General features: G+C 63.0%; 2 protein-coding genes across 2 annotated transcripts in view; one reads left to right on the forward strand and one right to left on the reverse strand.

Annotated features, from left to right (window-relative positions):
- RSPH14 (radial spoke head 14 homolog) overlaps positions 1–26310 on the reverse strand; it is a gene marked incomplete at both ends in the record, with an annotated part of 61432 nt that overhangs the window by 25965 nt on the left and 9157 nt on the right. The window lies entirely within an intron of this gene.
- GNAZ (G protein subunit alpha z) lies at positions 1833–23973 on the forward strand (the record flags this gene model as incomplete). Its single annotated transcript, XM_079718086.1, has 2 exons — positions 1833–2555; positions 23629–23973. The coding sequence occupies 2 exons, from the start codon at positions 1833–1835 to the stop codon at positions 23971–23973; spliced, it is 1068 nt and encodes a 355-aa protein (XP_079574212.1).

Consider the following 26310-nt stretch of genomic DNA (forward strand, 5'->3'; position numbering starts at 1 on the left):
CCCCTCCCACCTTGCCGACTGGGCACCCGCTGTGTGCCGGCCCCAAGTGCTGCCGCGGAGGGCGGGGCGGGACGGGGTGGAGGCCCAGGCAGCAGAATAGGGGGCGCTCTCAGGTGATGGGGATGGGGGTGGGGGGAGCACTGGCTGGGTACCAGGCTCTGTGCCGGCCACTTTACCTCTTGGGAACCAGCTCTGGGTGTGCTGTGATCAGTGAGGGACAGGCTCTGAGACGGGGGTCATGGGCCCGGCCACACAGCTGGGCTGACACCACCCTGAGAGCAGTGGGGTGCATCAGGGTCCCCCCGAGCGGCACGGGGAGCCCAGGGGGAGAACGGGCTCGGGATCAGCTCCAGGGCAGGATGGTGGGGACTGGCAGGCATGGAGGCAGCTGGGAGAGTGACGGGCAGGTAGGGGGATGTGGACAAGACTCGGGGTCCTTCCCACCCAGGGCCTGCTGTGGGAGGAACGGGGGCATTAGGGGGTGGATGCTGGCCATGGCAAGATGGGGGTGCTGCAGGGGGCAGGCTGCCAGGCAGGGACAGAGGCTGTGTGGATGGGATGAGGGGGGTGCCGTCCTGGGCTCCCAGGAAGGGGCAGAGGCTGAGCTTTGGGGATGTCCTGGTGGGAAGGACCCAGCCCAGCTGCTGCAGGTGGTCGGGGGAGCCCTGGGAGGAGCATGCAGACTTCCCGGGTCAACGGGGCTGGCAGAGAGCTGGTGCTGAGGCCCTGCACCAGGTGTGAGCACAGCTGCTCCTTATTGACCAGCTGGGGCAGGGGACCTGAAAGGCTTGGCCTGGGACCAGGGAGCCTCTGCCTTGCCCTGGACTTGCTGTTTCCCGATGCCCTTGCATTGCTCTGGCCTGTCCTGCCGCCCACACCTGGCCACTGCCCTGCCCATTTGAGAGCCCCTGCCCTGGAGAGAGCAGGAGTGACCCCACTCCTGGGAGGCGGTAAGAGTCGGTAGCACCCAGTTACCCTGGTCTGGGACCCCATGGTAAACATGTGGGTGCAGCGCCAGCAGCTGCAGGAGAGGGTGCGGAACCACCACATGGAATCCTAACCACCACCAGACTGAGGTCTGAGGCTCAGCGAGGGTGAGGTCGCCGGGTCCGGGCGGGCAGGGCAGAGTGGCGGGGCGCTGGGCTCTCTCCCCTCTGAAGACCCTCAGGCCTGGTCCTGGCCTAGCTGTGGGCACTCTTTCCTTGAGCGCCGGCTTCAGGCCAGCTGGCCGGCGGGAGGGGTGCAGGGTGGCGGCCAGGCATGTTTTGCTGGGGTTTGAGCTCCACTGGGGGGGCGGGGGAGGGCTCTGATTCATCATTCCCCAGGCCGCTTCCCGCCGTCCAGGGCTCCCCTGCCCACCCAGCCTGTGGTGGGAGGAGGCTCATGCTGTTCTCTTGTTGGCAGGTGAAGGCGGATGCCCGAGGCAGGGGGACCGCAGGGAGAGGCCGCAACATCCTTACTGGCAGCCAGCCCTCCAGCCACACTCGGCAGCATCACCCCAGCAACCAGCGACCAGACGGCTTCCCACCGTCAGGAGGACAGGGAATGACTGCGGCGCATCTGGCCCCGCGGTGGCCCTGGGAGGTGGAGTGTCCCTGAGGGAGGGCTCAGCCGCCCCCCACAGCGCAAGAGCCATGCCAGCTGGAGAGGAGGCTCCGGGGCAAGGGCTGCAGTGGGGCATGGCCTCGCCCCCCTACCCACGCTGAGCGCTCCAGGGCACCGGCTCCCATCCACTGGGCGCACCTGCCTCGAGTCTCAGCTGCCCCTCTTGGTGGCCACCGGGAGAGGCCCCCCATCCCGTGCTCCGCGTCTGGGCCCGCCGCTGCCAGACCATGGGATGTCGGCAAAGCTCAGAGGAGAAAGAGGCAGCACGGCGGTCCCGGCGAATTGACCGCCACCTGCGTTCGGAGAGCCAGCGGCAGCGCCGCGAGATCAAGCTGCTCCTTCTGGGCACCAGCAACTCGGGCAAGAGCACCATTGTGAAGCAGATGAAGATCATCCACAGCGGCGGCTTCAACCTCGAGGCCTGCAAGGAGTACAAGCCGCTCATTATCTACAACGCCATTGATTCGCTGACCCGCATCATCCGTGCCCTGGCCGCGCTCAAGATCGACTTCCACAACCCCGACCGCGCCTACGACGCTGTGCAGCTGTTCGCGCTGACGGGCCCCGCCGAGAGCAAGGGCGAGATCACGCCTGAGCTGCTGGGTGTCATGCGGCGGCTGTGGGCCGACCCCGGGGCGCAGGCCTGCTTCGGCCGTTCCAGCGAGTACCACCTGGAGGACAACGCGGCCTACTACCTGAACGACCTGGAGCGCATCGCCGCGCCCGACTACGTGCCCACCGTGGAGGACATCCTGCGCTCCCGGGACATGACCACGGGCATCGTGGAGAACAAGTTCACCTTCAAGGAGCTCACCTTCAAGATGGTGGACGTGGGCGGGCAGAGGTCAGAGCGCAAAAAGTGGATCCACTGCTTCGAGGGCGTCACCGCCATCATCTTCTGCGTGGAGCTTAGTGGCTACGACCTGAAGCTCTATGAGGACAACCAGACGGTGAGTGAGTGACCAGGCTCTTCTTCTGCTCGTTGCTGCCACGCGGGAGCCAGCGGCATCCTGGCTGTGTCCAGGGTGGGAGGGGAGTGGCTGCTGTCCAAGGGGAGCCAGGGCTGCTCCAGCGAGGACCTCAGGGTAGCGCCTGCCGTCAGGACGTCTGCCTGGAGGGCAGCTCTCGGTGGCCACCCCAGCTGGGAGGCCCCCAACTCCACTCTAACCCTACCCTGGGTTCCACCGGGCAGGGATACCCTCTGTGCTATGCCACCCTCACTGGCTGCAGACAGCACTGCCCTCATGGTGCTCACGGGCCCAGGTGGCCTCACCTAGGTGCTGCGAGCAGACCATACACCCCATGCCTGACGCTCTCGGGGTGCAGAGGGCCAGCTCTCTGCTGAGCAGGGCCTGCTCTTCGGCTCCCAGAGCATGTTAGCCACCTGGGGGTGGGGAGGAGGGGACGCTGGCACCGCGAGGGGCTTTGCTGCAGGTGAGGTCGAGTGTGGCCAGGTGCACAGGGAGTGACCCTGGAGGCAGGAGGGAGTCTGGCTGCCCTACAGGACATGGCGCAGGCTGGGCGTCCAGTTGTTGGTCCGTGTGGCAGTTCAGTAAATGCAGCAGCTCCCACCAGCTGGACAGCGTGCTCCGTCCCAGGAACCTCGGCGCCACAACCCCGTCCGGGTCCTGAGAGTCTGTCAGCCACAGGGTTAAGAACCTTTTCTGAGGTTTAATCCCCAGGGGTCGGGGTGGTAATTCCTCCAGGCCCTCTTCCCAGGCTGAGAACCACCTTGTGGTCTGGGAGCTCAAAGTCACGTGGCAGGGAGACCCCAGAGGTGGGGGCAGTGCAAGAGGTGCCAAGGGACAACCTGGACCCGGTGCTGAGCCAGTGGAGGCTTGCGGGGAGCTGCTGGCAGGTGGGAGCCAGGCCCCTGGCAAGAAGAGGGTGGGCAGGCCCAACCGAGGCAGGAGGCCCAGGCATGGGCGCTGCAGTCTCCCAGGGCACCCAGGAGCGGTGGTGGTGGAGGCCGCTCAGACGGATAGGGATGGGTGTGGCTGGGGCTGCCCCACAGCACAGGGTCTGTGCCAGGCAGGATCACCGAGCAAAGACCTGGCATCTGCCCTTAAGAGGTCTTTGATCCTGAGGGTGGGGGTCATGGGGGCAAACTGGGAGTCTGCAAAGGAGCTGTAAGTGGTGTTGGGCTGGGTGCCAGGGGCTCAGGGAGGTGGCAAGCTGGCAGGGACCCAGGGGAAGGGGTAGTGATGTTCGTGAGGGGGATCCTTCATGCTGGGAAATGAGGGGACCAGGGGATGGGGCGATGCAAGGATGGGACACCCGGGATTTTTTTTAATTTTTATTTATTTATTTATTTATGACTGTGTTGGGTCTTTGTTTCTGTGCGAGGGCTTTGTCTAGTTGTGGCAAGCGGGGGCCACTCTTCATTGCGGTGCGCAGGCCTCTCACTATCGCGGCCTCTCTTGTTGTGGAGCACAGGCTCCAGATGCGCAGGCTCAGTAATTGTGGCTCACGGGCCCAGTTGCTCCGTGGCATGTGGGATCTTCCCAGACCAGGGCTCGAACCCGTGTCCCCTGCATTGGCAGGCAGATTCTCAACCACTGCGCCACCAGGGAAGCCCCACCCGGTCTTTTTAGGCAGGTGATGGCTTTATTCGTTGGGTTCAGCAGGGAGTCCTAATTTTGGGCTGCAGCCCCAGGAACTCTGCAGGTGGCTGCAGGTAGTGGCCACTGTGCTGGGCACCTGACTGGCTTTCCAAATAGAGAAGGGTATGCAACACTCTTTAGGTTTGCACGGAGGCCCAGCCTGGTGGACAAGGGTGAGCAGCTGTAGGAGGCCACGGAGACAGGAGGCGGAGCCGTGTCCCAGCAGCATGGGCCTGGACAGTCTGCAACTCACTGTGGGCCAGCCCGTCTTGCTTCCAACACTGTCCCCCAGAGTCTTGTCCCTCTTCCGCCTGCCCCCACTTGAGGGCCACGTGTGGTCTGGGCAGCGGAGGAGCGAGGTCAGGCTCCTCGGTGAGGCATCACCGTGGGCAGAGGGCTTGGGGCTGACCAGGCCCTGAGGCAAAGCGGGGTGCCTGGGCAGGTCTGCAGCCACCTGGGCTCCAGCCATCTTGCTCTCCGGGTGCTTGCCTGTTCTTGGCTGTGTCCTGAGGCTGGTGGTGGCCTGTGCTCAGTGGCCTCTGGGGGCCACATCTGTCATCTCCAGGATGGGTGTGGTGAACTCCCTCGGTGCTGGGCGGGCTCCCAGACTGTCCGCTGGCACGTCCTGCCTGCCGTGTCTGCGCCCATAGGTGTGCCAGGTCATGGGGGCAGGGAGCCTCGTCCCCGTGTGGGTCCCATGTTTCATGGAGCCATCTGGCTGCCCTTCCTGCTCTGAGCCTGTCGACGGGTTGCCGGCCCAAGTGGCCCAAGTGTCCTCAAAGACGGACCCCAGGCCAGGGCTTCTGCCGGAGGCCCTCCCAGCTCTGCCCACCGTCCCCACGGCCCACAGCCCCTCTCCTCTCTGCCCTGGCCTCGCAGGCTCAGCTCACTCCCACGTGCTCCGAGCTCTCCAGCCTTTAGCACGTGGCCACCCTGTCCCCTGCCCCTCATCCCTTGCCTGCTTGCCCTGTCCTCCAGGTCTCATGTCAGGCGTCACCCCCGCCCAGTGCCCGCACAGCACTCCATCACCGTCGCTCATTTCGGTGGCCCCGTTGTGTGCAAGCAAGTAGCCGCCTGGCCGGGTCATGTGGATGACTGGGTGGACAGGCGGCCCCCGCGGGGGTTTCTCTGTGAGGCCCGCACGTCCTCCTCCTGAAGGCAGCCAGGCTCTGGGGCCATCACAGCATTTCCTGAGGGGAGAGGCCAGCAGCCAGGCCCGCACCCCCTGCCTGCCCACCACCTGGACTCAGCAGGCCTGGGGAGGTGGTTGTTCACCAGAAAAGGAGATTCTTGATGAGAAACTCAAGCAAGGCTGGAAATTCACTGGATTCCAAGTGGTTCTGACCTTTCATGCTCTACCAGCAGTGTCTCGATTAAGAACAAACTCTGCTGAGCAGAGACAATACCAGCCACGAGTCCTTCCGCCACCAGCCCGCAAGGTGGTCTGGCTGCCACCTGGGGAGAGCCCAGCCCGCCTCTCCGTGCTTGGGGGAGGCGAGCGCTGCGGAGGGGCTGAGACTGGGTTGCCACCCTGTCTTCTCCTTTCCAAGGGCCCTGGCAGAGGCCAGGCGGCCAGGAGAAACCAGTGGCTCCCGGGGCCTGGTGCCAGGCTCCGGACACGGCTCCTCGGAGCTCCTCCCCGCTCAGCACCTGCGGCTTCCTCCCACCCCACCCCCGCCACTCCCTGCACCTGGTAGAGGAGTCCCTGCCCCACCCCCACTTGCCCGCTGGCCTCTGCGTCAGCGCGTTGCCAAGGGTGACGTCAAGACCGCTGGGCGCAGAGGGCATGGAGGGCTGCGGCACGTGCAGGGCAGCCCCTGGGCAGGGGGCAGATTCCAGGCGTCTGTGGACCATGCCAACCAGCAGATCCCAGAAGCTGTGCTCAGCCTTGGTGATGATTCCGGGCCCTCGTCCCAGGAGGATTTAATGGGTCCTTGGCCTGCCTGGGGCCTGTCCCCCCCGTGCAGTCCTGCAGACACCAGGGGGCCTTCACTGTCCCCATGCGGGGCTGTCCAGGCGGCCCAGGAGTCCAGAGCACAGCCCAGTCACACATCACCTGGTGGGTCCTGTGGGACGGCAGCCATGCCCAGGGTCCCCATCACAGGTGGGAGGACAGGTCACAGTCCGAGCTCACGCAGCCATGGGCCCTCTCCGAGCCACACCTGCTGCCTGGGGCCAAGGCAGGCCGCCCTGCCCCGCCCACCCTTTGGGGAGCCACTTCCTTCTACGCCTGGCTCGTGGCCTCTTCCCAGAGTAAAGAAAGATGAGGAACTCAGCCATGGCCCGCCTGGGTGCCCACCCCACACGGCAGCCCCTGAGGCCAGCCCCCCAACTTTAGTACCTGGCAGGCGGGACCCCAGCACCCTGCTGTCAGCCTGCCACCCAGCCTCAGCCCAGCGCACCTGCTGATGGACCCGTGGCCTCTGCATGGTGGGGGGTCCTTCAGAAGGGGAGGACAAGGCAGCTGTGAGGTGTCAGTGTTCTCACGGGAGCACCCTCAGCAGCTCGCTCGCTGCCCTTTCCTGGTGAAGCTGTCAGCAGGCCTGCCGTGCGCCTGTTGTATACCTGCTGCGTGCCTGCTATATACCTGCTGTGCACCTGCTGGGTGTGCAGCCGCAGGCCTTAACGTGTGTGTGCAGTGTGCCCGAGGAGGGGGGCTGCTCCAGGCTGTCCTACAAATAGTGTGCTTTGTCATTCAGCCCAAAAAGGGAGCATGTTTCAGTGACACGATGAACGGCACTGTGTCACAAAATGGTGCTGCCTGGGTCTGCGGCGAAACTGACCGTCACCTGCTGGTGACAGAGGGGGTGGCATTTGTGGAAAGGACGTGGTTACAAGTGGGAGATGCAAGAGGTGGATGATACCCAGCTTAGATTAGGAAGGGACCTGACATACCCTTTAGTGCCCTTAACCAGCCAGCTTTGCAGATGAGGACACTGAGGCCCAGAGATCACTCATCATGAGTCCCAGGGTGGGGGCATTGAGCAGGGTTCGGGGGACTTGAGTGGCCATCAGGGTTGGCACTGGCCCAGCAGCCCCCACCCCGTCAGTGGCGGGACCACAGGGAGCTCCAGCAGAGCAGGTCCCCACTCTGCCTCCTGCTCCCGACCCGGTGGAGGACATAGTTCTAGGAACCGTGCTGTGGGGACTTGGGACAGAGCCAGAGAAGCGTGCCGTTGACCCGCCAGAGGCCACCAGCCTCCCCCACCAGGCACTGGTCTCCCCAACAGCTCCTTCTGGTCTCGTGATGTGCCAGGGCCACATGCACCTTTGACCTCTGCAACATGCTGCCCCTGGGACAGCAGAGGCCTCCTGGACCAGAGCCAGGAGGCAAAGGCAGCTAGAGGGCCAGGCCCCTGGCAGGGCCACCATGGTGCCTCTCAACAACGGGTGCAGCGAGCACAGGGCTCAGCTGGCCCCGAGCGCTCCCCCTGCTGGCGTCCCCCTCCAAGCTCGGCCCAGCCCTTTTTCTCTGTGGCCTGTTACCCCTCCCAAGCGTTGGAGATGTGTGGCGGCTCGAGGGGGCCAGGTGTGCACTCACAGCCGGATCGTTGGTGGCCCAGAGCCACTGCCGGCCCTTGTGAACAGTGCCCACCTCTGTGCAGGCTCCTCTGGCCCTGGCACTAGCCGGGTTCCTCGCTCCACTGCCTGGCCCTTGTCTCGGCCCTAAGGGGGCTGAGGCCATGTGGTCCTCCCCTCTGTGGGCCCTGGGCCTCGCGTGGGGGAGGGGGAGGGCGGGTGGAGAGGCAGCATCCGCAGCCGGCCCTCCCCTGCTCCCAGGGCAGCTGAGCACGAGGCACCTCTCTACGGCAACTTCCTCCGTTCTCCCTGCCCTGTCACACTGAGCATTCCCGAGGGCTCCTGCTTCCTCCTCCCTTTGTGCTCAGCTCGTGCCCAGAATAGGTCCTCCATCAGAGGTCAGCCAGACAGAAGGACGGAAGGACAGGCAGGCCACCTGCCGCTCAGTGTGGCCTCCCTCCAGCCCCACTCCTCACCCTGGGATCCTTTTGTGCCCGCCCCTCCATGGTGGCCACCTCCTGCCACGTCACTAGAGCGCCCCCCTACCCCAGGCACAGGCTGTCACTGGACACAGTGGAGCAGGTGGGACGTGCCCCCACCCCACCCCCTCCATGCTCCACCTCTCCCACACGACAGCCTTTGCCACATGCCCTGGTGGAATCTGCATGGGGGTGTCCACGTGTCCCTCGGATCTGAGGCTGCGGTCCTTCCCCCATAGACGGGTTGGGGTCAGCCTCTTGCCAGGTCGCGGACCAGCCCTGGGAGGGAGGAGGCGGGTGCCATTGGCGCTGTGTGGGCAGCGCTGGCCCCCACCTGCGCTGCACACCCATCCACTGGAGGGCAGTGGCTGGCCAGCACCAGCTCACAAGTGCCAATTTTTCCGTTTTTAAGAAGTTTGTGAGCTGTTTGACATCATGTTGGTAGCTTAAAATCAGCCAGGTGAGAGTAATGACACCATGGAAATTGGCAGCCTCTACAGCTGGCCCCCACCCCAGCCAGATGTTAAACATTCACCAGCCTCCTGCAGCCGGTGACCCCCGAACCCTGGCTGGAAGGGCCTGCCCGTCAGGCTCATTCATCGGTGAATTACAGTGTTCACTGTCTGCGTCCTTTTAAAGAGCTGTCAGCCTCCTCTGTGACCCCTCAGCGCCTCCCTGCTCTGGCCCTGTGACCACACCTGTCTTTTCTGTTCACGTTTGTCCCGCTTGCGAATGGTCATTTGCCAGATGGCTCCATGCTCTCCCCGGGCAGATTCACGAGAATCAAGCCTCTGCATAGGGGAGCAGCCTGGAGCCGGGTGGTTCTGCCATGTCTCTGTCAGCATGTTCGACTCACATGTGAGTCTGCTCTGGCCGGGCCTCCCGGGGTCCCCGCCTGAGGACAGGCCCCATGGGGCTTGTTCAGGAAGCAGTGAGGGACAGAGGCGACTGTGGCCTTTCCTCCCCTGAGGTCACATGGGGACCGCATTGAGCAACCCCTGGAGACCGGAGTGGCTCCCCCAGTACCCACATTCGCTGGCCCCATGCTGGCTGTGGCTGGCCCCGAGGCACCCCAGTGCAGCAGCTCTCTGGGTCCAGAGAACCCCAGGGGGCCTCCTGCCCCAGAGACCGCCTTGCAGGGGAGAAGGGAGCAGACATCAGGAGCAGGGCCTGGATGGATTGGGATGAAGGTAGCGATGGTAATCTGGGCTCGACCTTGCGCATCCAGCCTGGGTCGTGGGGCCTGTGGGGGCGGCCCACAGAGGCAGGACCGAGGGGTTTGGGGTGGCCATGGAGAGCTGGGCCAGCTGGGCGAGGTCCCGGGTGCCAAGTCCCACCCCCAGCACCGCCTGGGGTAAACGTTGCTGCCAGGGCTCGTCAGGGCCTCTGCAGCTGCCACGTCTGCGCACATCCTCCCTGCCAGGTGATCTGCTCTTCTCAGTGTCCCTGCACCCCGCGGAACATCTGTATCCTGCACTTACCAGGAGCTTCAGGGCAGAGGGACCTCCCCAGCCCGCATCCCGCTCAGCGCCCAGGCCAGCGGGTTAATTAATTTCCTGAGTGCATTAGCCCCACTCCTTACGCACACATCAGAACCCAGAGGGGTTTTAAGATGCAGATTATTATTGTTTTAAGGGATTTCTATAATCTGAGAACTGAAAAACAACTTCTCCACTTAGCAAGAACAGGCTCCAGGGAGCTGCTTGAGACCACTGGGGGACCCTCGGTAACCAGCACAGACAACTGGCCCTGAACAACACTGAGAAAGGCTTCTGTGCTAACAGAACTCGGGGACCGCCCCGCACCGGGCCCCTCTGGCTCTGACAGTCTAGTGTTTTGGTAGATCTGAATGCAGTCATCTAGGGCAAGGGGGCATGGTCCTCTGAGGGGGGCCCCCCGGATGGAGCAGAAGGTGGCCCTGTTCCCTGCATGTGGCTCCCCACTGGACACATGTCCTCAGATCCAGAGACCGAACTCAGGCTGGCTCGGGCACCTGGGCCACAGCTCACCCTGACCCTGTCTTCATCACCCCTAGTTGGTGTCTCCTCAGCTCATGTATTTGCTCTAATTTCATGAATAAAACCACAGTCACCCAGAGGCCCTGGGCCTTAGGTCCTGAGGTTTCTGCTGAGGCCAGCCCCAGATCACAGCCCCACACACCTTTTCGGGCCTTCAGTGACCCTGGGAAGGCTGACAGCATCCTGGCTGAAGAGGTCCAGAGCCTCCAAGCCACATGGCCCAGCTCCACGTTCCCCAGAAGCCATAGCCTCTGGGCCTATGTCTCAGGCTCCAGGAAACCAGCTCTGTAGCCAACTACCAGCCGCTGGGGAAAGAACAGTCTGGAACAGCTGACTGGGGCAACCTGTAGTTCTTGGGCGGCTTCCCACCTGGGCCCTTTGTTTACTGCCTGCTGGCTCCAGGGACGCCCCCTCGGCTCCTCTTTCAGCCTCATCTGCCCAAAGACAGGACCTCAGGAGGCGAGAGGGGGCCAGCCACATGCAGCCCCAGTCCTGTGTGTCCTCAGCCGGACAAGCTGGTCCAGTCGTGGCTCCCTTGTCTGCAAAGCCAGACGACAGATCCACAGCTCAAGGACAGGATGCAGTTTTGACATCTGCCAGGTGCCTGTGCTTGGTTCCCGCAGGGCCTGGGACTCTGGGGCTGGCGCTCTGATGGAGGGGGATGCCCAGGAGTGGAGCTTAGACCCTGGTCAGCCCCGTGGCCTCCCCTGTGGCCTGGGCCACCCTGCCTGGTTTGGTGGCTGGGAAGGCTGTGGGAATCGCACAGGCCTGCAGGGAACACAGTGCCCTCCTGCCATTTCCTTTTCTTCTCACAAGAGACAACCACCCAGCCCCCCACTCCCCATTCCCGCTCAGGCTTCCCAGGGCCAGGCTGCAAGTGCCTCTCAGGACCGAGGGGTTTTGGGGAGCCACGGAGAGCTGGGCCACCTGGGCGAGGTCCCGGTGCCAAGTCCCACCCCCAGCACAGCCTGGGGCATCAGGATGCGGCATCACCAAGGCCAGAGACCACACTGAATCAGGACAGAGGAGGCGCTGGGCAGAACTGTCACTACGCTCTCCTCTGATGCCCAGACCTAGCAGGCTGGCCTTCTGTAGCGCAGCTGACCAGGGGACCTGGCGTTGGGCACCACCAGCCCTGACACAGCACATGTTCCTCCCGGGGCATCCCAGCCCCTGCTGCAGTGGTGTGGGACCCAGGGAGGGCAGGAGATCTCTTCTCTGGACAGCAAGGAGCCCATGGGGGTGGGAGACCTACTGTCCCCAATGGTTGTGGAGGACACGGAAGGAGACACTGCATGTGACTCCAGCCTGGATTCAGTGAGACCACAGCCATGACCCGCTGACCAGCCGGCCTCTGGCACGCCCTTCCCCCGAACCTTGTTCCTGCTCCTGCCCAGTGCTCTGTCCCCAGGCACAGCTGCTGTGACCCTGTGGCCCGGTGTCTCCTGCCATACTGCCAGTCTGGGGGGATGGGCTGGCCCAGCCCTGGGGGTGATACAGGTGGTCACAGCTGGAGGGGGGTGAGGTTTCGAGGACCCACTCAAGAGGCAGTGACACGAAGACAAGGGCTTGGGAACCAGAAACAGGGCCCCACCCAGCTTCTTCATCCCCCGCCTCACCTGAAAAGGGGGCTGAGAGGCTTGGACCGTGCTGGCCAGCCACCGAGCACCTAGCAGGGTGTGGGGTATGTCAGCCACAGTGACAGCATCCGGGGCAGGATAAAGCGCCAGCTGCCCCCACAGGCAGGAGCAGTGTTCCCAGGCTCGAGGGCCCTGCTGTGGTCCCAGGGTCCTTCGGAATTCCCTAAACCTCGTCCCGATTGTATGGCTGCACCAGCACATGTAGGCCTCCTTCCTGGGAGAGGCTCTGTCACTTTGATCAGTTTCTCAATGGAGCTAAGACCCTGCCCTTGCCCAGCCCCAACCCCCTGCTGATGGAGAAGCCAGGGTTAGGGCAGCAGTGGCCCAAATATTACTTCCTAAGGATGAGCATTTCTGAAATCCATCTTGTTTGGCCACAAGCAGAGGTTCCCCACTGAGATGTCTACCCACCCCACCCCCACCCTGTCCCCAGCTTCTCATGTCCCTGCAGGAACTGGCCACCTGCTGCCCATGGCTCTCCAGCCTTTCCTCCAGGAGGGGTGGCCCAGGGCTGTGCCCAGGGGTGCAGAAGCTCCATCTTGCTGAACAGTGTTAGGCAAGGGTGTTGGGGCCCAGGGGATCCTCAATCTGGTCCCAGGAGGGGCTGTTTGCACTGCCGTTCCCTCCCATGGTGGCAGTGATGGTCTGCAAGCCGGGCCAGGCCTGCACGCACCTGCATCATGCTGTTTGCTAATTTCCCATCAGTGACTGACAGCAGTGGGGCTTGGATCAAGCCAGCAAGATTTAACACAAAAACAAATAGAAAGCAGTTCTCATTTCAGCTGAAGCTGAAAAGGACTGAAAGGACCGGGGCTTTGGAAGAGGCATCCTCCCTGGGGGCGGTAGCGGTTGGGGGTGGGGGGAGGTGGGCGGATGAGGTGAGAGCAGGTGGGACCCAGACCTCATCCTAGGCTGCCACCCTTCCTCCCTGGGCCTGGGCATGACATAGGGAGCTGGGAGCAGGACACAGGAGCTCCAGGCCTTGCAGAGCAAGTGCTCCAAGTGTGGCCTTGGGAATCTGGGAGTCAATTCTAACTCAGTCCCCCCCATCCAAAGTTATGAGATGCCCACTGCCCTCATCACACCAGCCTGGGGCTCTTCTTGACACCTGTGGAATCAGGAATGGTCTTTTCTGGCTCTGAGATCCTGTCGGTCATTGATTCTGAGGCTCAGTGAGAACAGAGGGCAGAAGAATCATGTGTGTTTGGGGTGCAGGGGCTGGCTGGCCACACAGACTCCCAGGGGACAGCTCGGTCAGGTGGGCAAAGCCCCCAGCTAGGGCACGAGCGTGTTTTGGTGCTGGGGTGGGGCAGTGACCTGCCTGTGTGGCCCCAGGGTCATCATGTGGCCACCTGTGGTCCATCTGGGCTGTCTGGCTCCTGAGGACTCGCAACACGCCGAGGCCAGTATGGCTGTGTCAGTGGAAGCGGAGGGCTCGGTGGAGCACACTCGTCCCGAGGCACCCCGGTGCCAGCCCCGTGCCGGGCACTGTGGGGAAACGGTGGGGCCCAGGGCGTGGTCCTTCCTCTCTGGGGGCAGATGTCCGGGTGGGAGGACGAGGGCAGGGGAAAGAGGCTGGGCCTCAGGTGCTGTCACAGACCCTGCACACAAACCTCTAAGCCCCCCAGACGGGCTGCCACACTTGCTACTACTCTGGGTCACCCTAGCCCCCTCTGAGCCATATACTTTGGGAGTCTGGGGACCAGCAAACAGGCTGCCTGGAGAAGGTGGGTGCTGAGCATGGGGCGGGGACAAGTGGCGTCAGGCGAGGTGGCCCAAGGCTGAGCTTCCGCTGTTTCTGGCAGGTTCAGGATGGGTTTCAGGCCATTAGGGCCCGAGCACAGCTTCCCTGCAGCCTGTTATCTTGTTTAAACAGCCCTACTGTTTGAAGTGGCAGGCCTGGCCGGCGCTGTTACTACGAGCGTCACAGTTGTCACTCGATGGGGGGCAGGGGACAGACAAACGGTGCCTCTGACTTCTGGACCCGTCGGAACAGACTCCCACCCCAGTGAAGCCCCATCTGTCACTGGCCCAAGGCCTGCAGGGCTGAGCCTCCTCCTGCCCCCTCCTGGGCTGCAGCAAGCCGCCCCCTGGGAGGGGAGAGGCGGTGGCCCTTTGCTGAGCCCCCTTCTCGTCCCTGGGGAGGGGGGCCAAGGGCCGTGAGTACCAGGACTGTGGGGCGCGAGGTGCGCCGCCCCGAGTGCTAATCCCTCTGTGCTGCTCGCTAATCCCCACACTCTGGCCGCGACTCCCATGGCCTCGGGCTGCCCGTTTGCAGGTGGCACGGAGGCCAGGGGTCAGGGCAGCAGGAGCCGGGGCACCGACGGGGACACACAGTGGAGTCGGTCTTGGGACTGCCGCACAAACCCCGGGGTTTGGGGGAGGAAGATGAACCCCGAGCCTTCGTCCCCGGCAGGTCAGGGGGTTCCTGATGGTTTTAAAGCCAGAAGGGCACCTGCCTATAAACCCTTTTTCCCTTCGTTTTGCTTCACGACGGCGCTGAGGCGAGAAGGGACACAGGCCACTGCCAGCGAAGGGCCAGGACGGCACGGAGCCTGCTCCGGGGAGCGGGGGAGGCCCAGTCCTGCCAAGTGTCAGGGTCCTGGTGGGGGGGAGGGGAGGCTGGGGGCACGGGCGGGCCCCTCCCCAGTGGCCAGGTCCGACCACCTGGACAGGCAGGACACGCGGCGCCCGGCGTCCTCTCACTGTAGCCCCTGCACACGGCTGCCTTGCCGACCACCTACATCCCGCACCATCCAGCCCTGCCTGCCGTGGCCCTGCGGCCAGCAGACCACTCACCCTGCCGGGTGCTGGAGAGAGCAGCCCCCACAGACCGGGTGGTGGTGCTCAAAGCCACAGCAAATCAACAGAAGGATTCCAGCTGGTGACCGGCTACTTCAGGGAGGCTCAGGGACAGCCTTGAGAGCTCACCCTTCCGCCGGGACCCAGGGGAGGACAGCCTGGTGAAGGCCCCATGCGGGGATGAGTTGGGGCCAGGCAGAAGGTGCCGGGTCACCCCGCTGGGATGGGAGCTGCTGGAGGGCTATGCACAGGGCAGTGAAGTGACCCCAGGTTGCAGAGACACGGAGCAGAGGCAGGGAGAGGTGGGAAGGAGATTCCAGGTGTGGCTGGAGGTGCCGTCAACTGGACAGATGCAGGTAGAGCCCATGGCCCGACTCCGGGACCCTGGCCTCTGTGGGGGGGTCATGCCCACTCCTGGGTACTGCCTCCCCTGGCAGAGGCAGCCAGACAGTGCCCTCCCTCCGTGCCACCTGCCCCAGCTTGCTGGCTTGGCACTGGGTGGTCAGTGCACGTGTGTCCGCCCCTAGGGCCTCAGTTCTCTTAAGCCAGGACTGCCCCTTGCTTCTCTCTGTGTTTCCGAGAGTGACTGCTTGATGTCCAGGGAAAGGTGCCGGGAGAGGCCGGGCTTGGATCTCGGACGCCGGTGTCAGTGGTAGGGATGCTGGGCCTCCAGCTTCCTGTCACTGCCTGTCGACCACGTTTCTACTGTGACTCACTTCACGACAGCCCAGAATAACTGCCATCTCCTGGTTGGCAGGACCCGAGACTCTTGGGTGAGGTCAAGTCCAAGGCCAACCGAGGCAGCCATGGGGGCTTGGGGTGGGACTGCCTCAGGGCTCCTCACCCAGGCCCCCACCCCTTTCAGCCTGTCCCACTCACATCACCCAGGGAGCCCTAAAGCTGAAGTGAGCCAGGGAGAAAGGGGGTCAGACAGAAGATGGGGGGTGGGGCTGGTTTGAGTGGGCGTCTGGTGCCAAGGGTCAGAGCAGGGGATCAGGGCCTTCACTGGGAGGCCTCTGAGGTCCCAGGGACACAAGAGGGTGGGGTAGGAACACACTGAGGGACTGGAAGGGGAAGGGGTGCCGAGAAGTGCCGTGGCTGTGCCTGGTGGAGGGGAGGGCGGCGGTGGGAGGGGCACGGGGAGTGAGCTGCCTGTGTGGCAGGGCCGTGCCAGTCGATCTTGGCCTGGGTCTCCCGAGGGCCCACAGGGTACAGGGGCAGTGTGGCTCTGTGGGCTCGAGGGCCCAGACTTGGGGAATGGGTGCGCTGACCCTGGGCAGCCGAGGGGGAACGCTGCCCACCCCAGAGAGAGAAGGGCGCGGGCGGCAGCACCGCCAGCTCGCCCTGTTGTCCCCGCACAGGCTGCAGCACCACCCACTCTGTGCCGCCCGTGCAGATGAGCCCCGGGGACAGTCAGGGGCTCATTGATCCATTAGCCTCATTAATACAATTCTCCAGTCTGGCGCGGCCAGCACTTAGGCTTGTGGGAGGAAGAAGTGGGGAGCACTAACCAGGTTGGTCTGGACCTGACCCCGGTCATCCAACTCTGTCCCCAGGCACCTCCCCGTTGCCTGAGGCCAGGAGCCGGATGGGGATGGCAGGACCAAGGGGCGGCTGTGGCCGTCGGAAGCTCTCCTTGGGGCAGAGGGGCCTGGGCAGGCCAGGCTGGCCCTCACAGCCCCCATTCCCACATCCATAAATGGGGATGTGGGGAGAAGCCCTCACAGCCACTGCTCTGAGAGGAGCAGAGAGCTGGGCCTCTGGACATCACAGCAGCCTCCACACAGAGGAGGAGCAAGGCCCAGAGCCTCCAGGGGCAGCTGTCGAGGGCAAGGCACCATCCTTTGGTAACAATCCTACCCCACCCCTCCCACTGGGAGTCCCACCCACCCAGGGCACTGCAGGCAGGAGCAGGTACCAGAAGGACCTCCCCTCTTCCCTGCCCACTGCCCCGCCCACCAGGGAGAGTGAGATACCCTCAACACCCGGAGGCCCTCCCCCACTCCCAACAAGTAGACAGTGATGGACAGTGTGGTCTGGCCAGCCAGCCAGGGCTGGGCCTGCATGCCCCTGTGGAGAGGGACACCTGGCCCAGCTCAAAGATGGAGCGTCTTCTGCCTTCCGTCTGTGTTGCTGTGCGAGGCAGAGGGTGGAGGCTTCCTCCCCAGTTGCCATGGAAACTGCATGCTGAGTGTCTGAGTATAAGCTCAACCAAGGGAGGGGAGCAGCTGCCCTGGGTGGCAGCTGCTGTCACAGACTCTCAGTGTTGGGAAGGGCCCGAGGGGCTGCCCCACTCCTGCGCTGGCCAGCGCAGAGGGCAGCTCTCAGGCCTTCTCGCCTGCATCTCCCTGTGGGCGCTGGACCACCACCACATCTGCTCTCTTGTCTGCACGGGGCTGTAGTGACTCCATCCAGGCCTGGGTGAGTCAAGCACACAGGCCCTGCCCTCCTGCAAACACTTCCAGTGAGGGACAAGATACTGGGGGCGGGGGTGGGGGTGTGGAGAAACGCAGATTCTGGCGACAGTGGGGAGCCAGGGCTGCCTGGGGAGGCCCGAGCGTCCCATTCCCATCCCTGCGGGCGTGAGTGGGTCTGAGTCATCTCCTGCACCGGCTCCGCACTGGGCTCCTGCCAGGACAGCGTGGCCATGCTGCCTCACTGCCCGAGGCCTCCAGCTCAGTCTGGGGTTGTTGCTCTGCTTCTTGCCACCCCACCCTGTTCCCGGGGAGCCCTCTTGCCTGTACCCCACAGCCTAAGGGTAGACGCAAGCCAGGGCCTTGCTCCCCTGAGCCACCCCCACGACCCGAGACAAGCTGGAGCCGCAAAAGGGAAATAAGCTCCGGAAGGATAAGGACCCTCGGTGGACGAGTAGGGGAGCTCAGGGCTTCAAGCCACCAGGCAGCCTGCGGGCTGAGCCCGGCCTCTTCCCCGCGGAGCCCAAGGCACCTCCCAGCAGGGCCCCCTGAGCACCCCCAGGCCGCACTAGACTTCTCTGCAGGTTTGCATGAAGATAAAGACACCCCTCTCTCACCCCCAAAGACCAGTCCCCCACTTCTTTGGTGACAAAGAATAAGCTATTTCCCTGAGCGACCAGTGCCATCCTTGGAGGGGTTTTACTCTGGAGGCACAATCCTGTCTTCACACCTTTCCACAGTTGCAGGTGCATCTAACACAGGCCCCTCCACCCCCACCCCTGTGCACCTGCCAGGACCTCGTGACCTGGGTGTGACGGTGGGGCCCACTCGCCCTCTCTCCGCTGGAGAAGGCTGGGGATGTCCAAGCCCGGCTCCCCGGCAGGACTCAGGGTGGGCCAGGGAGGTCTCGGGGGCTCCTCCCACCCACCAGGCCCAGAGCACAGGGTTCCGGGCCTCACCTGCCTCCCGGGCAGTGGAGGCGGGGAGGGCAGTCAGCGCCGCACAGAGGACGGACCCCAGACTGCCCGCTGGGACGTGCCGCTCGCTAGGTCAGCCGCGCCTCCGCGCCCCTCGAGCCATGCCACCACAGAGGGAGCAGAGGCTTGGCTGTTACTTTATGAAGGTGCCAGCTCGATATCCAGCCCCAGCTGGACCCTCCCTCTTGGCCCATGCAGCCAGGGTGCTGCCAGGAGGCCTCACTGCCCAGTCCCGCCCTCGGCGCCCCTGGAGCCTGGCACCGTTGCCCGGGCCGGGCCTGGTGGCTGAGCCTCAGGGCTGGCACCATCATGGTGAATGGAGCTCATTCATGTCCGCAGCCCAGCCTCCTAGCTCTGCTTCCAGCGTGAAAAGCTAAATTCACAGTTCCCAAGAACAAACACTCCAGGCGCTCCTACAACAGGCAGACCTGGGCTTCCCAAACCGAAACGGAACTGAGAACTCGTGTTAGGGACGAGAAACCTGAGTCCCAGGGCGGGACAGAGCCTCCCTGGGCTCTGAGCCCCAAGCAGCAGAGCCAGAGCCAAGGCACAGCTGCGCTGCATCCTCTTCCCCCTGCCGGCTGCCCGCTGCAGCCCCAGGCCTTGGCCGTGGCTGACTTCCCGTTGCCTCATCCTAGCCTCACAGGGCCCCCTGATCCAGGCCACCTCCCCTTTTATCTCTGAGTCATGCCGTGATGGCCGCTCTGGTCACTGGTGCCCGGCATGGAGACTCAGCTTTCCAGAAGTGTCATGTTTTAGCCCCCAGCCTCGTGAGCAGGATCCCTAACAGACCGTGCTTTACAGGCGGGGGAACTGAGGCTCAGAACAAACAAGAGCTGACGGCTGGCAGAGCAGGGGTTCTGACCCTCGTTGGCCACTCCACAAGCTCACCTCTCCTCCGTCCTTCTCACACCTAGAAGGGCACCTGGAGCGCCTCTGCCCACAGAGGCTGAGGAGGGGCGGGGGATGCGGGCCTAGCAGTGAAGGTTATTGGCCTGCCAGCAGGCTGGGGTTTCCAGGTCTCCCGGGCCCCGGGGTTTGGGCCGGTTCTGAGAAGGGCTGAAACCTTGACATCACCAGCACTTTATGAGGTCTGGGACTGGAGCCTCTGCTGTGCCCAGGGCAAGCCGAGCAGGCGGTGTTTGGGTGGCCCCCTTGCCTGTTGGGGGACCCGTGCTCCCCTTTTGTAGAGTGCAGGGCTGGACTTGGGTGTCCACTTTTGGGGCCAGTGTCCCCCAGCCAGCCCGCGAGGAAGCCAAAAGCAGCCCTCTTGGCCTATTAAATCAAGGAAATGGGTGCTCTCCTGGCACTTGGTGCTGTCCTGTGCCCCTGCAACAGTGAGCGAGGGGCTGAGTGTGTGTCACAGGGTCTGGGCAGCCATTGGGTCTCCAGGCTGAGCAGTTACGGAGCCCCCAGAGCAGAGGAACCAGGTGGAGCTGGGAGCCAGCAGCCTGGAGGGAGGTGCTGGTGGCTCTGGGGGCTCTGGATGGCAGCTGGGCCGGGTCTGCAGAGTCCAGCCCCCTCCCTCTTCATCCCACCTCCCACAGAGGCTCTGTGCCGGTGGGGAGGGAGGCAGGTCTTGGACAAGAGGAGATGAGGACACCCCAGTGCCAGGGCGCCAGCAGTGAGTGGCATGCAGAGCATCTGCTGGGAAGGCAGCCACAGGCCGAGGCCCAGCAAACCTGGTTCCTCTCAAACCAACACTGTGTTGCTCCCGCAGCAGTCCTGGTGCTGGGTGCCGTGATCGTCCCCATTTTACAGATGAGGACACTGAGGCCGGGAGAGGAGAAAGGACTTGTCCAAGGTGCAGCGAGCCCTGGTGGTGAGAGCGAACCCCAGGCCGCAAATCTGTACCCATAACAGGGACACCTGCCTTTTCGTGACTCAGGGGAGCCTTCATGGGGGACCAGGGCCGAGGCTCCCCTTTGCGCCCCAGCCCCCAGCCTCCTCAGGATGTTCCAGGAGCCGGTCTGGTCCAGGCCACCACGGGTGCTGTCGCATGGCAGTTGTGCTCAGGGTAAAGGCCTCCACCACTGAGCTCGGCACTTAGCAAAGATTCCAGTCTCCGACCAGCAAGCTGGAAGCCCCTTAGAGGGGGGTCACCAGCTGCAGCCCTCTGGGGAAAGTCCAGTCTGTTCGGTGAGGTTGAGTATATTCGGAAGTGTCCAAGCAGGAGCTTTCTCTGCAGATGGTTGAGAAATGACTTGTGCGCCACCCTGCGGACTGTCCAGCTGCCTCCCAGGGTCTGACGTGCGCTGTTACAAATCACTGGTTCCTGCCCCTTCCCGAGCATGGGATCGCCACCGCTGCCCAGGCCTCTGACGGGAATCATCTGCTCCGTGTCATCTCTGTACACGATGTTTCTCACTGTGAGCAGCTCCTGGAGAGAGCTGGGTGGGCCCCAGAGCCCTGGGTGGCATCGCAGGCGAGCAGTCGTGGGGTATTTTCTCCTGGGAGGAGCAGCTGCAGAGCTGAGGGCGCGGAGGGCCTCCTGCTGGGGGAGCGCTGGGGTTGGTGCAGACACGGGGTCCTCACCCAGCCCTGGGAGTCACCTATCCAGGGCCCCATCCCCTGTGTGAGGTGGGTGGCCTCCCCGGCTTGCAGCAAGAGGATGTCTGTGTCAGGCTGGTGGAAGTCATGGCAAGACAAGGCATGATGGGCAGAGTCCGGTGACTCCAAAGCTGTCCCAGCTTCTTTCACCCCAGGGCCCAGTGGACCACACGAGGACGGGGCCCAACCCTGTGACCCACAGCACCAAGTGGGTAGAGTCAGAACCGGGTGCCAGGGAGGCATCGGGGAGAATGGGGCCACAGCTGGCCCCCAGGCTGAGCACACCCTCAGGACCAGGGAGGCCCTGAACGCAGACCGAGGGACTGGGATTCCATCCTGGTGCCAGAGCACCCCAGACGTGTGCGGCAGGAGGGGGCGCCAGGGTGCGGGGCTGGGAAGAGGAGTTGGGGGTGAGGCCATGGAGGGTGAGCCAAACAGGGAGGAGGCCCTGGGGGAGGCCCTGCCCGGTGCGCCTTCCTCCCGTACGCACACTCTTGTGCGTGCTTCTCACGGTTTCCAGAGTTACAGCTCAAAACAGCACGTTCCTTTCTCAGTGATCTGTGATTCAGGTGTCAGCATGCTGCTCGGCCCGCACGCCCATGCTCGGGCTCCTGCTCCGGCTCCAGGAGCCTGCACAGCAGAGGTGGTAGCACCAAGGGGCTCCAGCTCCCCCTGCCCCCGCCCAGTGCCTTCTGGGCTGTCTCCTCTCCTGGCTGAGGGACCTCTGTGTGGTGGGTCCTGGGGCACAGTGCCCCCTTCACGGTGCTCACCCAGCGGCTTTGGGGGAGGGCAGGTGGAGCTCCCAGGCTCCTGTGTTTGTCCAGCCTGGCCAGTCAGTGGCTCCCACGGGCTCCCTGAGCGCTGCCTGCCTAAAGGATGGCCCGTGTGGGTCTCCACAGTTTGTCCCAAGGGAGAGGGAGGGAACAGGGAAACCTGAGCCCCACCTGCCTGGAGAGCAAGAGGAGCCCCAGGTGTGGGCAAGGGCCGGACACGAGGGGCGTCTGTCTGTCCTGCTCAGGCCGCACAACAGTGCCCGTCCTGCCAGCCTCCTCTGCCCTCTGTTGCCTGGCGAGGCTCGGAGGGACGTCTGTGGGGTAGAGGGGCCGGCCCCTGGGGTCTGAAGTCAGCCTGGGGTGCGCTGAGCAGGAAGGGCAGACGCAACCTGTCAGGGCCCTGGGGCCTGCTCCACGCAGGACATGGCAGCTGAGCTCTTCCCACGCACACATGCCCTGGAGGACCAACCCCTCTCGGCACACGTGCACTGTTTCAGCAGGAGCAGCTGGCCTGGATGCGGGAGGCACCCGGCTCTCACCCCCAGTGACCTAGCAGGGTCCAGGGAGGCAGGTCCAGGCCCTGTGCAGATGCTCATCCCAGCAGCCCTGCCTGGCCCCACTCCACACTTGCCTACCCACCCTTGAATGCCACTCCACACCCAGGGCCTGGCCTGGTCTGGCCACTGGCCTCTCATCTCTGGGGCCCCGTCACTGGCACGAGATCTGGGACCTGCTGGCGGCCCTCAGAGCCTGCTCAGTAAGTGTCTGCTCAGTGGATTAATGAATACATGCTAATGGCCACATCTATTATTTATCTGATGTGAAATCTGGGGTCAGAAGCACAGCGCCTGATTATGACATTCCCATGAGATGACAGCTCTGCTGGTCCCTACCACGCAGCTTCCAGGAATCCATAAGCGCTAATTACTACCCAGTAGAATGTAACATTCCTGGACCACCACTTAACTGCATGTGGAACATCATCCGCTCCTCCAGGCACACCTGGGGGTCCTGCATCCTGTTTCTCTCTGCAGAAGGCTTACCCCACCCCACACACACCCAAGACCTGAGACTACTCACTTTCAGAGCTTCTGTTATTCCTGAGCTTGTTCTAAAGAAGGCACAGGATGGGTTTTGGAAACGGGCCCTCCCAGGTGGAGTGCAGGACCTTGAGGCAATGTCTACGTTGTGGTGGGGGTGGGGGGGTTCCTTCTCAGCACTGATGCTGTCAGACCGTGTATCTCAGAGAAGGCAGGGTCTGTGGGAGAGCAGGGCTTTGTGGGGCCTCCCCCGGGCACCGCCACCCTGGGGCCAGCAGCACTGCCCGTCCACCTTGGAGGAGCAGCAAGCCTAGAGCTCCCAGCCGTGGGACTTAGAGCACATTTCCTGCCTCTCCAGGCCTCAGTTTCTTTATCTGCAGAATGGGGATAGGAAGGTGTGAGGGTGGAGCAGACCAGTACCCGTGTCCACCCATCAGCACAAGCTGCAGCTTCCCTGTTGTTCCCACAACGTCAGAAAAGTCCTTAAATCCGATGCCTCCGATCTACACTGGCCCCACACTTGGGACGCTCATCTCATTCATCTTACTTTCAAACACGGGGCAGCTTTCACCAGCAGCAGGAGTCCCTTTAGAAGTAGGACGGTCAGTTGTGTGTGGGAGTCAGACGAGGGCCCTGGGTTCCTTGAAAACCCAGAGGCTCCACAGCAGGGTCACAGTCCTCAAGAGGAGGTGGAGAGGGCCAGGGCCACACTCTGTGGTCACGGTGCCTCCTGGCCGCCGTCCTCGCGTCCTCTGTGCTGGTGGGGGCGGGGCGGCCACAGGATCCTCTGTGTGGCCTTGAGTGACCACACTGCCGGCAGGGGCCAGGCCTGCCCAGCTCTGCCCTGCATCCTTGCTTTCGTGAACACAGGCCTCCCCCTTGCGGACTCCAGTGAGGACTGATGCCCCGCCTGGCAGGATGGAGGCACGGGGCCAGCCAAACCCCAGCAGGCAGAGCTGACTGCCGGGGAGGCTGCCCACGTGTTGCCTGCGGGGGATGCGGCGACAGTGCCCCCATGGGAGGGGGGGCTTGCCCGTGCAGGCGCGGGGCCCCAACTGGCAGCCCCGAAGCCACGTGCTGTCAGCGACCACGGGGGCCAGAGGGGGCCAGCGGGGTCGGAGGGCACAGGGCCAGCTGGCGCCCGGCGGGGAGGGTGCTCTTGGGCCTAGCAGGGCCGGGCTGTGCTGACCGCCCCCCCTCCCCCCCAGAGCCGGATGGCGGAGAGCCTGCGCCTCTTTGACTCCATCTGCAACAACAACTGGTTCGTCAGCACCTCCCTCATCCTCTTCCTCAACAAGAAGGACCTGCTGGCGCAGAAGATCCGGCGCATCCCACTCACCGTGTGCTTCCCCGAGTACAGCGGCCAGAACACCTACGAGGAGGCCGCCGTCTACATCCAGCGGCAGTTCGAGGACCTGAACCGCAACAAGGAGACCAAGGAGATCTATTCCCACTTCACCTGTGCCACCGACACCAGTAACATCCAGTTCGTGTTTGACGCCGTGACCGACGTCATCATCCAGAACAACCTCAAGTACATTGGCCTCTGCTGAGGAGCCAGCGTCAGCTGTGGCGAAACTGGGGTATCACACCCCCACCCGCGCTGGTGACCAGCACGGGGGCAGAAAACGGGGGCCCAGAGCGTGTCCCCCGCCCCACCTCCTCGGCCCCCACGTTTCCGCAAACATGAATATGTACGGATAGATCGCTAGGTAAGTAGACACACTTGCGCATACACACACGCACACACGCGCACGCTCTGCAGACAGCAGGCTCCCCGCGTGGCTGAGGTCCTGTGAAGACTTGAGGAGCTGTCACCAAGTCCACCCCGAGCCCCTCCTGCCACATAACCCTGCCTTCCCGACGTGGCTCCACTCTGCATGGGGGTCCGAGGGACCACAGGGAGGGGCGGCCGACTCCCTGGGAGGAGACCCAGTGCAGGGGCCACGCCGCCCCACGTGCGCGCTGGGACCGGGCACCAGGCCTGCGACAGCACTGACCAGCCCTCCAGCCACTCACAGCTCTTTTTAAACCGCTTCAGAATATGCAGCAAAACTCCACATGGTGATACGCGTGGCGCAACTTGTCTCAGACCAAGCCAGCTGGGCGCCAGCTTTTCTTCTACGAGTCGGACGTTTTATAAACCGAAACCTGGTTTTTCTCCTCTGACATCCTTTTTCTTTTCTTTTTTTTTTTTTGGCCAAATCTCGTGGTGTTTCGCAGAAATACAGAAAATTTCCAATGCAGTTGAGTATTCTTTTTTAAATGCAGATTTTCAAAACCTATTTTTTTTTTCGGGTGGTCCTTCTTGTGTCTGGCTTTGCTGAGTGTAAAATTGTTACCTGGACGAGTCTGTCCCTCTGCGCCTGGCAGCAGCCTCGGCGCCGAGTTGTACATAAGCCCGTGCAGCGTCCTCTTGTTACTGGTGCAGTTTCCGCTTCGTTTTTCTTTCAGAAAATAAATGTGATGTATTTAAAGAAGGTCCTTCACCCAGGAGCGAACGAACAATAGCTAAATGTCTTGGTATTTAAAGAGTAAATTACCTGTGGCTTTTCTGCAAGTGGAGGAAAGGGAGGCCAGAGGGCAGCCTCGACTCCTGTGAAGGCTCGGCCGCCTCGCAGCCTGAGGGAGGCCCTTCCTGCCCAGGGCCCACGGCACTGCCACCGCCACCGCCACGTGGATTACCTTGGCTGAGGGCCGTGTGCAAACACGAAGGCGCCGCCAGAGCCCTTGCCAAATCTCCTCTCGGCCTTTGGTACCCTGAGCCCGAGGTTGGTGTGAGGAGTCACAGCCAAGGACTTTAAGGGATGTCGAGAGGGAAAGAGGAGCTGGTGATCGCACGAAAGTCCGAGATTGTCTACTTTACGAAAATAAAATATCCTGAATGAGCCGAGCCTCGTCCCGAGTGCTGTGTGCGTGGACGGCATGCAGGAGGGTGGCGGGGACACCGTCCGTGCTGAGGTTCCTTTTTCTCTCCCCCCTCCCTCCACATGTTTAGGAAAAACCATTTTGAAGTGAATGTCAAGAACAAACAACCCCAAGAGTAGAAAGACGCTGCAAGAGGGAGATCTGCCAGGCCTGTGTGTCCCAAGGGGCTGAGGTTTGGGGGTAACGATGGCACCAGCCCAGGCTGCACCATCACCTGGACTCTCCCCCACCCTAAAGACACCTCCACTAGGGTCAGAATCATCCCCACAGAGTGGAAGAGATGCCTAGTGGGCCTGGAGGGTGCTGACAGCCCCCGGCATGAACAGCGAGCCTGCAGGGTGTTTGGAGGAGGGGCCCCGCCGGCCCACCGTTGGCTGACTCGCCAGTGTGGTTAGGGGGCCAAGGGATGGAAAACACTAGTCAAGGAAGTTTGTGCACACTGCACCGGGCTCCTTACAGACTATCTTATTTCACGCTCATCCCTGCGGCGGGGGTGTCAGTGGTGACCCATTTTACAGATGAGGAAAGATGCCCAAGGTCAAGGTCAGGGAGCAGTGGAGCCATCCTCCCCGGGAGGAGCAGAGGGGCCTGGTGCCTCCCGACACCTGGGTCCGAGACCTGGGTCCTCACCCAGCTCTGCACCTGGACGGCCAGGGCAGGAGCCCACGGGGGCACAGAGCTACCCCGTGTCGCCTCCTCAAACCCAGGACCGGACATGAAGCCCCAAGGAAGGGATACAGACAGACACACACATGTGCAGGTACACAGCACTCAGACACACAGACCTGGCTCTTGTTCCCCCCACCCCTGAGCCCACGCGGGGTCCCCTTCACGCCTTCCTACATCACCAAACAGCAAAAACCCAAGGGGGATTTTATATAAGAAATAACCTGTGACTTAAGATCTTTGAGACTTATTTTGCACTTTAATGCCAACTGTGAAAAGAGCAGTAATCTCAGCGT

The sequence above is a fragment of the Hyperoodon ampullatus genome (genome assembly GCF_949752795.1).
Source record: "Hyperoodon ampullatus genome assembly, chromosome: 13".
In the NCBI taxonomy this organism is placed as follows: domain Eukaryota; kingdom Metazoa; phylum Chordata; class Mammalia; order Artiodactyla; family Ziphiidae; genus Hyperoodon; species Hyperoodon ampullatus.